The 13,565-nt window shown below is 42.9% G+C and overlaps 1 protein-coding gene across 7 annotated transcripts in view; it reads left to right on the forward strand.

Annotated features, from left to right (window-relative positions):
* The first annotated feature begins 512 nt into the window (after positions 1–512).
* Positions 513–13,565, forward strand: part of LOC121623541 (transcription factor 4-like) — a 205,765-nt gene continuing 192,712 nt past the window's right edge. For 4 of the 7 annotated variants that reach the window (XM_041960848.1, XM_041960844.1, XM_041960850.1 and 1 more), the window contains exons 1-3: positions 710–811; positions 1,167–1,205; positions 5,438–5,510. In XM_041960848.1, coding sequence (XP_041816782.1) covers positions 710–811; positions 1,167–1,205; positions 5,438–5,510 — 214 coding nt within the window. Of the gene's footprint in view, positions 611–709; positions 812–1,166; positions 1,206–5,437; positions 5,511–13,565 lie in introns of those variants that run through there. The other 3 variants (XM_041960847.1, XM_041960849.1, XM_041960846.1) reach the window with 2 other exon arrangements.

Below are 13,565 nucleotides of genomic sequence, written 5' to 3' on the forward strand. Positions count from 1 at the left end.
GAACGTAAGCTAGGTGGCCGCACGAACGCATTTTCACGCCGAGGCTGTGCCAGACGCACATGGGATCCGTCCTGCGTACCTGGGGATCTTCAGCACCCGCAGCCGAGCGGAGGGGACCCTCAGCCCGGCCAGGAGCAGCGCTCACCCTGCTCTCACTCCTCCTCTGACACAACACACACTCACACGCACGCATACGCACGCAGAACAAGCAGTCCGCGTTTCAGAGGTGATCCTTTTCCTCCCCGCGCGCTTCGCGGAGACGCAGCGTGTTATTTATTTATATCGTGTGTGAGCCTGACAGTCAGCCGCGGCGGACAAACTGCGTGTCAGCGCGGAGAGCTCGGACTTCTTCGGCTGGGGAAAACACACCAAAACACTCGCGAAAAGATTCCCGTCCTGTCGCCAACCCCCCCGTCTTTTGATTTCCTGTCAGTTTTTTTTTTCTTGCGATTTATTTCCTGCTGCCTAACCAGGAACCCGGGACTGAGCCCCTGCTCCGAGGATGAAAGAAAACTAGATTCGCGATCGAGGCTTTGAGGTTGTTTTACTGGATTTATTTCGCTGTGGAGGAAAAGAGATCCGGGAGCGGAGCGGTGCGCAAAAAGCCGAGGTCTTCCTCCTCTCTTCTCTCCTCTCCCTCCCTCTATCTCTCCATCTATCAATCTGTCTACCTATCCTCTTCTATCCATCTATCTCTCCGTTTGTTTCCATGTTTTTAGGTCCGTGCGATTTTGCTAAAATGCATCATCAACAGCGGATGGCAGCTTTGGGAACAGACAAGGAACTGAGTGACTTACTGGATTTCAGCGCGGTAAGGACACTCATCCTCTCCTTCTTCTTGTAAATATGAATGTTAGGACTTGTATCATGACAGTACAACCCGTAGAGGAAAATAAACGCGTCCTGTAGGCTTCATTCAGCCACCACTGTTTACATTTTAACGTGTGAGTTGCACCGTACGTAACCTGCATATTTTAACCTTCGCTCAACTATTTGCACAAAAGTTGTGTGTTTATGTAGAGTAACTTGCATAGAACTCAGTGCATATTGTTGGTTTTGTAATTTCTTTTTTTGTTTTCTGTGTGTGTGTGTGTGTGTGTGTGTGTGTGTGCGTGTGTGTGTGCAGAGAATTGTGATGCTGCATTAGTAATTTTGTTGTCTTATAGATGCGAAACAGCGATTTGAAAATGTTCCCAACATCCATGGTAGTATATCTCATTTTAAGTCCTTTTTTCCTTCATGTGTAGCGTGATTTTTTGCCCATGATAGGATTCAGAAAATGTTTCTTTTTGTCTGTGTGAGTTCATAGGCTGCTCCATGCGCTCTGCGCCGGGTTGCACACAGCGTTTCAGATGCAAAAGGCTCGATGTTGAATCATGAACCTGCATGACAGACAGACAGGCAGGCAGGCAGCCGAAAAGACAGAAACGTGTCACACTGTCACCGCAGACTGCATGTTCCTGCAGCAGCCGCGTAAATGCCCCAACTCACGACTCCGCTTAAAAGTTTGCGTTTTTAGAAAAGAGGAGCCTGCGTTGTGAACTTGACGGACAGGAAACAGTGTCCCCGCTCTCGGCCATGTTTTCTCTGCGCCTCTCCTCCTCTGGGAGCAACTTTGGTCTGAAGAGGAGGAGGAAAAAAAAAATTAGAAACACCCCAAAATGAAGAAGAAAAAAAAACGCACTTCCATTAATTCTGTTACGAAACGTGGAGAGATATCATGAACATAATATGAAAATATCAGTGCCATAAGACCGAGGCTAATCATGCTGCATGAGATGCAAATGTAGGTGAGAAAATTATTACTTTTTAATATTTTTTTGCAACAGTTCCTACAGGAATGTTCCTGCAATAAACAAAATGGATCAGATGAGGCCTCATCCACAACGTAGGTGACCTGAGGAGTGCTGAAATATTTTACAGGAGGCACTGTTATCACATAGCCTAGCATCAGTCTTAAAGAAACGAGTGATGCTGCACGAGATTCACAAATAAGAGAGCAAAACCCCATAAATGAACCCTTCAGTCTGTGCTGGAATGTTAATGCGATAAACGAATGAGAGAAAATCCCAGCTGAGGCCTGCACACACACTGAAACTGCCTCTGTACGAGTGTTACAGAAATATTCTACACATGTCAGAGGAGTTTTAAATTCAGAAGATATTATCAGAGCAATGCAATCTACACAATAATCTCCCACAGTTAAACCATTGTGATTTTTCAATATTAGAAATTAGCACTGTATGTCAAACAGTATGTGTCCACTCATTAAACCATAAACTCAGTCATCTCTGAATGCTACAGGAGTATTACAGGACTGTTATTGTGAGATTTTCATCAAAGGGTGTACAGTAAGATCATTGCTATGTAGGAACTGAGATCCACACACACAGGCACATGCCTTATACTAATATAATATTTAAAAAGATGTGCTGTCATGGCTAGCTAGGCCTGTGTATACCATAAATACACTGTTGGAGTCTCTATAGAAGTATCATAGGTGACAAAAGTCGAATAAAATCACTGTAAACTCATCATTTAGTGGGATGCACATTCTCTCAAGTCTCCATAACAACATTATAGGAATATTATAGGAACGTTGCAGTGATATCTATCCAAAAAGCCTGACAATAAGACAGTTAAATTCATAACTGAGTCCCGCAGACATATGGTACGTACGCCAATGTGAGAATATTGTAGGAATATTTTTAAACTGTTGTTGTAAAATGGGATTACTCAATCCATTATTAGGAACCATACAGACATGAGAAACCTCTCTTGGAATACTGTAATGATCCAAACAGTATACTTTATGTAGCGATGCATACAGTAAGCCTAAACAGAGTGAAAGGCTTACTGTATGCAGGTGTAGTAATATTAAATACGAATAAAAGTCCAATTAAATCACCATAAACGGCTCATTAATGGCACACGCATACTGTAGTCACTAAAAGAAAATTAGAAGATTATAACTGTGGACCAAAGTGCAACAAAATCCTGATTTCGGAGCACAGACATGCTCCTGACTCCCTGAGGTTTATCACAGGAATATTATAGATATTTTTCCTGTGTTTCCTGTTTTTTTACAGGTTTCCAAAAATGTCAATCAGCCTGTCTTATATTCTATTTCTTGAAAACGTGTTCAAACAAAGGAGGGCAGCAGCAGCCGGAGTGTGTCTCTCCTCATTATAAACGCAGGCCGGATGCATTAATTTATGCGATCATCTGTCTTTGCACGCCTACAAACCGACACCAGCAGCTCAAAGTGCCTCGCCTGGGATATCGATAGACCTGCTGATGATCAGAATCACGTCTTTTAGCTCCCAGACATTTGTTTTGTCCTGATTCGCCGCAGCCGCGAGGGAGATCGAACGCAGGAGCAACCTCGTTATCCGACGTACCCGCTGACAGGCCCCACAGGCTGCGTTAAGAACAATGACGGATCAAGTGTCCATTGTTTAAGGCGGGGCTCATTTACTCACGCAATATCGTGGTCAATTCGGAAGAAAAGAAAAATTCCCTCAATACCTGAAATCCTGAAAAGCTTTTAGCATCTGAAAGTGTGACGCTCAGAGTGTGTTCTCCATCACTGAGATTCCCCCGTCAAACACAGCGGCACGCTGACCTGGTGTTTATCCAGAGAGGTTATCTGTCGGGGTCAGATGTCTCATCTGATACTGTGACGCGTTCTCTCGTGGAGCTGTACAGTAGCTCGTGCAGTTCAGCGACAGGAGTCAGTACTCAGCTTCAGTCTCTGTCTCAACGTGGGCTTGATTTTCCTGTAGATCTGTAGAGCAGATGGTAACTAGTCCTGATGATTATCTCGTATGTTGAAGTCAGATATGAAGCAGATATGAAGTGTTTCATTCCAAACCGAGCCATCAAACATTTGGCAAAAGTGCCACTTTTGAATGAAAGCACATTTAGAATAAAGGTGAGCAGGTGATGTTTTTCATCCTGTGTATTTTTCACAGATGCTCAGCGAGGAATCTGATCTCTTCCTGCTTCCCAAAAACGTTCCCACGGCATTTTGGACGATGAACTCTTCATATCTGTGTTCAGCTCTGAACCGAGAGTCTGTGTGATCATTAGGGCTGGGTATCGAACCTCCATCCACGAGTGCAGACCACAACGTGTCCTTAGTATTGAAAACACTACAGAGGTGTGGACCGGAGTCACGACGTGGACCAGAGTCAGAGCCTGATGACTTTACACATTAAAAAAACAAACAAATTGCACCTGACCTTTGATGGCTGGTGACTGTTTGACTTGGAGTAACTTAACATTCTCACGCCTACAAATTAAAGATGCCAAAAAAAAGACAGCAATGCAGGAAGGAAAGGTGTGTGTGTCAGAAGTGACCAGCAGACAGACAACAGACGACGCCTCAGATGATCACAGTCGGATGTAAAGACTGCTGAGGTCCATCAAAGAACAAATGGCAACATGCAACACACCTGGCTCAGGAATGACATGATGAGTTTGATCAGTTAGATATCAAATGTGATAAAGTTTAATGAAAGTCAGAATTTAAAAATGTCTTCATTAATGCTGTAAGTTAAAATGCTGAATGTTCAGATTCTTTGTTCAGTGAAGGGCACATACTGACTTCAGGTTGAAACACAAAGTAAAGGACTTGGACCTGGTTTGGACTTGACTTTGGACTTACCTGTCTTAAACTGGGACCTGACTTGGGACCTGACTTAGGATTTACCTGTCTTCCCATGAAGACGCTGGATTTGTTAGTCTTGATTTGGGACTTGTTGGACTTGATGTGGGACACACCTGTCTTGACTTGGGACTTGGCTCAGTTCTGTGGGACTGTCCCGTGGGACTTTACCAGTCGTGACTTCAGACATAACCCGGTCGTGATTCAGGACTTGACAGCAAAGATTTGCATGTTTAAAACAGTGAGTTTGTCCCACCTCTGCAGGACTCACATCCTGGTCAGGCAGGAACAGACTGACTGCAGTTCATTTCTGCAAAGTTCTTGTCAGATTGTTTAAAAAATATTTTACATTTGAGAACTTTGTCTTTTTTTGTAAACACATTTGTGTTTTAGAAATAGTGGTATTGATACCAACACAAAATGGAGTGACACCCAGCCCCAGTGATGATGGACCTTTTGTTTTCTTGGTAAATATCCACAAAGAGCTTCCTTCCAAAACAAGATAAGTCATATTTCAAAAGCAGAAAAAATGCTCAGATGAGATAAAAATAAAGATCATGGAGTGAGCGTTAAATTTAAGACATTTCCCAGTCAGACTGTAGCGTGATGAGAATGTGGCGGCGGCAGCGTCTCGCAGCCAGACGCCGCTCTGGCGTTTTGGAACGAAGCTTTTGGTGTGTAGCTGCAGTGATGTTTCTGTAGAGATGTGTCTTGCTGTCTGCAGTGTCAGTGCTCTCGGAGGTAATGTGCGCTCTGTTTGTCTTGTAGATGTTTTCCCCTCCTGTTAGCAGTGGAAAGAACGGGCCGACCTCCCTGGGGAGCGGACATTTCTCTGGCTCAAGTACGTCAGCCTTCTTCTTTTTTCCCCCTCCTTCTTCTTTTTCTCCTCTTTTCCCTCTCTCAGCCTCCTCCTCTCCTTCCTTTTACACCTGCTCGCTGGTGCTTCGCTTGCTGTTTGAATTTTCTTGTGTTGGGAGCCATGTTCTCTACATGCAGAAGCAGTTTTTGCGTTTGATGTCGTTTTGCTTTGTGGATCATTTTTTATTTTGAGGAGGATCTGTTCTTATAAACTCTGACTTGCTCTTTTATTATTTGAGTACTCTGGTTGGCATTATTGTTGAGCTGGCTGGTATTTTCTGTACTAAAATTTAGCTTAGAATGTCACGTTATTCAAACAATGAGGTGAATTATGTAGCTTTGATTACACATTCATCCATCTATACTTCCCTGTCTGTGGCACTGACTGCCAAACCCTTTGATTCCTACCAAAGACGTAAATGTCGAACATCTCACAAATATATTTTTATTTAAAAAATGCTCAGTAATTTCCTCTCACAGCCGGCTGCTGTAGTTTTGAGCAAATGCTGCTCAAACAGGAGAGCATAGTGTGTCTATTGGGGACTATTTTCAGCAGCGGATTAACACACTCCGACCAGATGGAGATTGTTGTGAGGTTGAATATTATAGCATGTGACCAAGCGTGACATTTACTTTGCTCAAATCACCTGTAACATGCGTGTGTGTCGTGTGCTCATGTGGAGTTTGTCACACTGAATGGCGTACGGATTTATCATCATTAGGCGATGTCGTGATTTCTACATGTTTCTTTATTTTGGGGCGCCACGTTTGTTTTTCAGCTGCTCAAGTTCATTCCTGAAGGAGACTTCCTGTTTTTCTGATTTGCTGCTCTCATTCTTTCCTGCCTCTGTGTGTGTGTTTGTGTGTGTGTGTGTGTGTGCATCAGTTCGCCGTGTTTTTCTGCACAGTGGTGTTGTTAGTGTGGAACAGGCACAGTTTGGTTTGATCAGTGGTGGGACATGGTGGCTTCACTTTGAAATGTAGCGTTTAACTGTGCAGTCAGTACTTCAGTCCATCAGATATTCTGTTTCTAAATATACAAATTGAGTCAATCAATGATTTATTCATTCTTCTGTGTAGGGATGGAGTCTGTGTTTCATTCATTGAGTCAGCCAGTAAATAAGTCACACACTCACTGGTACATCGTAGTGGTGGAATGCAGAGTACATTTACTCAAGTGTACATAAAGCTTGGTTTGTTCTGAAATAAACTACCAACAGTATGTACAAGTGGTGCTGAAAGGAGTTGATCGACAGAAAATAAATTGCCAACTTCTCTGATAATCCTTCAGTCATTTGTCATGCAAAACATTTCATGGTTCCAGCTTGTCAAATGGGAAGATTTCCTGCTTTTCCTTTTAATTATTTTGATAATATTGATTTATTTGTAATAATTTTGAGGTTTGGACGACTGGTTTGACAAAACAGTGTTACGGGAAGGTGTCGCTTCGGGCTGTGGGTAATTGTGATGGCATTTCTCACCATTTTCTGATTTGAATGCAGAAAATAATCAGCAGATTAATCCGCAGTGAAAATAATCAGTAGTTGCAGGGCTACACAAAATAGTTCAAATTGAGCTCCACCTCAATAAGCTACGACACTAAAATCCTGCTTTTGCACAAATGTATGACTAATAATAAATTGATAAAAAACATAATGCTTTAGGCCGTTTTTACATCGAATACTTTCACTTTTAATCCTCTAATTTTTCCTGATTATGCTCACATGCTGTTACTCAAGTAATATTCCAAATGCATGACTTTTACGTGCAATGAGTATTTTTAAATAGGAGTATGAGTGCTGTTACTAAAGCACCTGAATGCCTCCTCCACCCCTGCACATGAGTGATGGAGGTAGCTAGCTACAGAAAGAGTCGGTCTGTAGCTACATGATGTGTTATTGGTCGATTCACACAGACAGTCAGTCGCTCTGTTAGTAAGTGAGTGAGTCAAGACTTAGTTGATTCAGTCATTCATGCTTTCATCCAGCCGGTCTGAAAGCCGCTGAGCGGGTTCATGAGTGAAAGCGTCCGTCAGTGTGTAATTACTCAGAGTGTTATTGATTGATCGGGTCAGTCAGTCAGCTGGGCCACGTTCACACTGACTTTAGCCCTGTTTGAAAAAAATGCATTTATTTGAATGAAGCAGAGGGCTCAGAGAAAAACTGCAGGCTCATCCGTCAAACACATGCAACCATGCATTCCTGGTGCATTTTTGCTTTTGACCGCGCAACTAATAATTGTGGCTGTGACTTTCCGGAGTTGTACTCTCCACGGTCGGAGTATTATTTCAGCTGCTGTGAGATCCTTTGGTGTCTGCTGAGCCTTCTGCAGTAACTCGTGGCTTTTAACGCAGGGCTGGTTTGGGTCTGAACGCCCACTTGGTGCTGAGTTAGTCAGTCAGTGAGCTCTGAACAGCGAGTTCTGAACCTTGCTGAGGTGTGTTTATGTGTAACTATGTGCAGACGTGTAGGGGGAGTTTAAGTGAAATCTTTCTGCCGGCCGAGTGGTTCCACTCAAAAAAACTGTTCTGTCATTGGTTGTGGTGGTTTTTTATGTCTGTGAGTTGTTGTTTTTCTTTTTGTTCCACGGCCGGAGGTGCTATGCTATTGGGCAGTCTGACCATTCCTCTGTCCATTCGTGTCTCAGGAACGCCTTGAGGGAATTTCTTCAAATTTGGCACACATTCACACGTCAGATTCTGGTGGTCAAACGTCACTTTCACCTCACAAAAGACATTTTTGACCATAAATCAAAAAAAATCATGCGGTAATTATGACAGAATTTCACAGAAATGTTTCCATAAGATAAACGGAAGAAGTGATGAGATTTTATATCCAAAAAAAAAAAAAACACTTTTCTGGGCATTATGCAACACCATAGCTAATCTTGGGTCTTCACCTTGAAACTGTGCCGCTTGTAGAGATCTTCTGTGCTGCGGGGTTGAGGATGTGCGTGAAGCCTCCATGTTGTACAATTTGTTGCTCCTCTGCTGCAGCGCCAATATTTGAGTCGTTGTAGTCCACTACAAGCTGATTGGTTCTGCTGATACTGAGCTTCAGGTGATTGTTGTTGCACCATGTGATGAAGCTCTCCATCAGTCCTCTGGGCTCCTCTGCAAAAACAGTCTCTAAGTGAACACAGCATGCTTCTACCTGGAAATGATTCACGGCAAAATCAGTGTAGTGATAACTTCCATTTCACCCAAAAATGTACTTACATTTATTAAATTCCTCCAGTCTTCACTACATGTATGTAAACTGCAACTTGACTGGCCGGCAGAGGAGTACAGCCGCGAGTTGATAATTCTAGTTCTATATATTATTAAAACTTAAAAAAATGTCTTTGGGCTGTTTGTTAGTTGTCGATTGGCTTGAATCAATTGATGAACAGACTTCCTGACAGTAAAGCTAACAGTTGCTAAATGAATCTCCAATATTCTTATATGCTGACAATATCTGCATGAGTTTATGGACATTTAAATTCTAGCGATGACAAAAATGCTAAAGTGTGTGCAGTCCAACAGGTTTGTATAGATGATAATGATCATACATCAGGTTCCCTCATGTATTTTCCAGCATTTTACGCGTGTGTGTCATGTTCTATAACATCTGTACGAGATGAGCTCAGACCATCGCGCCTTCAGACCCTTCAGAGCAGGAGGACGCTTCCTTTTAAAAATCTTTCCCGGGAGCTTTTCACAGATAACAGCTGGGTTGTTTATGTCGCTCCCGCTCGTGGTTTTTGCCTCTAAACGGCGTTCGGAAGCCATTTTGTTTGTTGGCTGGAAAACAGAGAGATGTCGAGACGTCGTCTTTGTTTACTGCTTCATTGTGTGGTTGTTGTTGTTTGTGCTCTGCGGTTTCGGCGGTGTTGTTTGCTCCCGTGCTGTGCATACAAATGTGAGGCGGGACGACAAATGTTCTGATTTTGGGGGGAAAAACGGTGAGTTTTTGTAGAATTTGCAGCGGTTGTGAGGCCTCGGTTTGCTGCTCCGATGTGTATCTGCATTTTCAGATTGTTGGGTTTGCTTTTTTTTTTAGCTTTGGTGCAGGAACACACACTGGTGTCTTACACACACACTCTTGCATCCCTGTACACAAATCACACTCCGTTTCTCGTGCACGCACATCTGAAGACACATGTGTGAAAGATGCACACAAACACACACGCACACTCATGCTCCGCTCACCCCTGCTGTGGCTTTCTACAGGCCTCGGCATTTTGATGAGCCCGGCGCTGTTTGTGAATGCAGCTAATTAGAACTCTATAGACCTACACAGCCACGAGAGCAGCAGTTTGAAAAGGCTGGGGCGAGGCCAGAGGCTGGGACGCACCGACGCTCAGCTGAGTCCACGCAGGCTCAGGCTAACAGTCGTGTCTTTGCTTTAGACATCGGAGAAGTTTAAGAAAACATTTAAAGATGTGTTTGGAGATGAAACGTTACATTCAGTGTTCACTCCTGTCAAGTATTTTCCTCTCATCACTTAGATCAAGACTTTCATTTCCTTGCGTGGGATTAATAATCGCATCTCATCCATTCATATCCATTTCTTTGGCCTTTAAAAACTGACAGCACGGCAGCATTGGCTTGAGGCCTACATTGGACTTAGCAGGTGCTCAGAGGCCACCAGGGGCCCTAAAACTGGTAAATTAGTAAGTGAAAAAGTCTATTCTATCTTGTTCTTTCCAAATGGATTTGATAAAGCTTTATGACCATAAGGGGTTAACATTTTGTCATTCATAGAAGGAGCATGTAATTCTGGAGTTACAGATAATTTGAGCTGACTTTTGTGGCATAACTTTTTTGGGCCGTTTGATTTCCCCATACACAAACACTTCCAGTCCAATGGATCTGCTCCTCCTGTCCTTGGAGTAGTGTGATGGAGCGCTGAGTTCAGCGGGCTCGGTTCAGCGTGCCTTGACGTGATAAAACAGGCGGTCGTGCTTCCAACCACCTGTTTTTCTGCACGTCTTCAATTTGTGCACAGACCCGAAATGCTGGAAAATCCCTCAAAAGTCAAAACACGACAAACTGGTTTTTATTCTCGGTTGAGGTGGAAAAGTTGGCCAGGAAAAGTATCGCTAAAAATAAAATGCAACATTAACAGAAATGGAGCATGTGAGTTAAGAACGCATCCTCAATGCATCCTGGGTTATGTTACGTAGCCCTGATGTATGCAGCGTACGTTAAAATAAGTCAGATGTTTCCTGGGTGAAAGCCCTGTGTTTGTTCGACCCATCCATCTGCTCCACCTCCTCCATGTCCACGCTTTCTTGCTTTTTACGCTACGTCACGTGACTTCCTCCTCCGCTCCCGTCCGAATTACTACAGCTACTACATCTTGCAGCCTATCAAATAAACTTGCGTTGCGTTGTAATCTACTTGTGCAGACTACCAATACAGCTGTTTTTCTGCTGAGAGCGAGCTGGGAATTAAACGTCCTCTGCAGAGACGAAAAGTTGCAGCCGACGGAAACATCAGATCTGTGCGGAGCTATTAAAACACTGTAACCTCCCTCACATGAATGCACGAAACAAACAGAAATATCATATTTGCATCACATTTTTATTTGCACTTTAATTGCACCGTCTCATCAGCATGGCCGAAGAATTAGTGCCACTGACTGTATCCTGCTGCGCTCAATGGTTGGAAATGTGCATTAACTCACATTTTCTTTTGCCAAGTTTTTAAAAAATTTGGTTAAAGTTTGCGCAATAAATACAAATGGAACCTGATAACTAATGACCTAGTGATAGGTTTGCTCTACATGCACTGATATTCATCTACATATCAACAGAGAGGCTCTGAGGCTGTATGTATTATATAAAACCTAAATATACAATTTACAAAAACCCTATAAAATGATGGATTACTTTTATGAGAATTTGGTCAGTTTCAGTAAAATAAGTAAGTAAGCAGTGAGGTTTGATACCAACACGACACTACGGCTCACTAATTTACATGACATCCTCTTGTTTAATCTTCTATAATAACAGAGGTCTTTTGCCACAATGCAGAAAGTCCCAAACACAAAGAGCACAGTTTGTCCCTAATAATCCAGAAAATAGGTGGAGGTTACCAAACAGGCTGAAGAAGACGACATCGACAGCAAAATTAGGACGTAAAGAAGACAAGAGCCGGGATGAAAGCATTGAACACGTAGCGTTGTGTAAAAATAGCATGTCAGTCATTCAGGGAGGCAGAGGAATAAAAGCAGGTATTAGGGTTGGCTGGATCTGATGCTTTTGAGGATAAGGAGCGACATTTTTTCCAAGCGTGTCTCATGTAGAGGTTGAATTTTGAAATGACAAGCTTCTCACAATGCTGTGAATAAATTTCACTTTTGAGGCCGTCTCTTCGTTCCGCGTAAGTCCTCGTATTTTTGGTTCATAAATTCACCTTTAAACACAAAAGCATCTAAACATAAACGCCACACAATCCCCACGAGTCCCGGCTGACACGCTCAGCCCACGGTCATCGCCAACCAGGAAGTGGATTAGGCGTTTTAATTATTGGGAGATTTCGCCGTTGTTGTTTATTTTGGGATCATCCCTGGAAAGATAATGCACACTTCAAACTCTGTGTGTGTTTCTAATCTCCTCCTGGATGAAGCCATTCAGCGAGCGGCTTCACTCTGCCTGTCAAAACCGCTGCCACCGCCACTTGTCTATTTCAGGTCTTGGCTGGTTTTGGTGTTTTTCCTCTTTTTTTTTTTTTAACGCTGTTATAACCTCTCAGATCCGCTGTTTGTCTCCCTGTCAATAGTGTTGGAAGGGGACTGAGGTGTGATTATGAGTGTGTGAGAGAGTGTAAATGCGTATGTTCATAGGAGAATGAGTGCTGAGCATGTGTGTCTGAGCGATTTGAAGAGATTTTGAATGTGTGTGTGTGTGTGTGTGTGTGTGTGTGTAGATGGGACCAAAGAGGGGGATGGGAAGGGAACTTTGGAGGCAGGAGGGCAAATCATCATCCCTGTTGCCATGGAACAGAAAGTTGGCAACGAGAATTAGAGGAAATGTTTCCTCAAGTGTCAGCTGAAAGAAACAAAGAAGAGGAGAGTGAAAGGAAGAAAGAAAGGAAAGGTAAGGTAAGAAGTGATTCAAGAAGGAAGAAAGGGAGAATGGAAGAAGGAAAGGGAAAAATGGAAGGAAGGAAAGAGAGAAAGGAAAGAGGAAAGGGAGGAAAGGAAAAAAGGGAGGAGGAAAAAAGGGAAAGGAAGGGAAGAAGGAAATCAATTAAATGTATAGGATTCTTATGAAAGAATAAATAAAGAGATGGAGGGCAAAGACGAAGGAAAGGGAAAAGATGAAGGATAGAAGGAAGAAAAAAGGGTGGAAGAATGTAAGGAAAGAAAAAGAAAGGAGGAATGAGGATGAAGGAATAAAGGGAAGGGTGGGAATGACAAGGGATGGAAAAAAAGGACCAGATCAGACCAACACCATCCATTATTCTATTCGTCTGTTAGATACACCTGCTTATCCTTGAGCTCCAAGCTGAGCTGACATTGGGTGAGAGGTGGTGTACACCTCGGACAGGTCGTCAGCCAATCACACAACAACCACTCACACAGACATTCACACCTACGGCCAGTTTAGAGTCACCAGTGAGCCTCACCTGTGAATGTCTTCCTGACTTCTCTGTCCTGTTGGTGGATCACAAACCCATCAGTTCTTAATGGTGACCTAGATCTTTAAAGCAACCCATAAATGTGTGTTTGAATTTTAGAAGTAGGCTCCTGAAACAGTTGCTCACACAGGAGTAAATAGTTAATTTGTTAGGAACTATTTTCAGCGGCACAAATTAGCGCTGGGCGATATCGACGTATATCATGATCTGAAGTCATACATTAAATGATCGAACTTTTGCTGCTGTTTTTAGATGTTTTCCACTCGGTGCATTACATTAGACCAGACTGTCAAACAAAAAAACCAAAAACAAATGTAGTTTTTTGTATTTAATCACGACTTGGTGAGAATCATCCATTTGTACAGCAGAAATCTGTAAATAGCATTTGTTGAAATTCAGTAAAATTTGCTC

The sequence above is a fragment of the Chelmon rostratus genome, chromosome 19 (genome assembly GCF_017976325.1).
Source record: "Chelmon rostratus isolate fCheRos1 chromosome 19, fCheRos1.pri, whole genome shotgun sequence".
Classification (NCBI taxonomy): domain Eukaryota; kingdom Metazoa; phylum Chordata; class Actinopteri; order Chaetodontiformes; family Chaetodontidae; genus Chelmon; species Chelmon rostratus.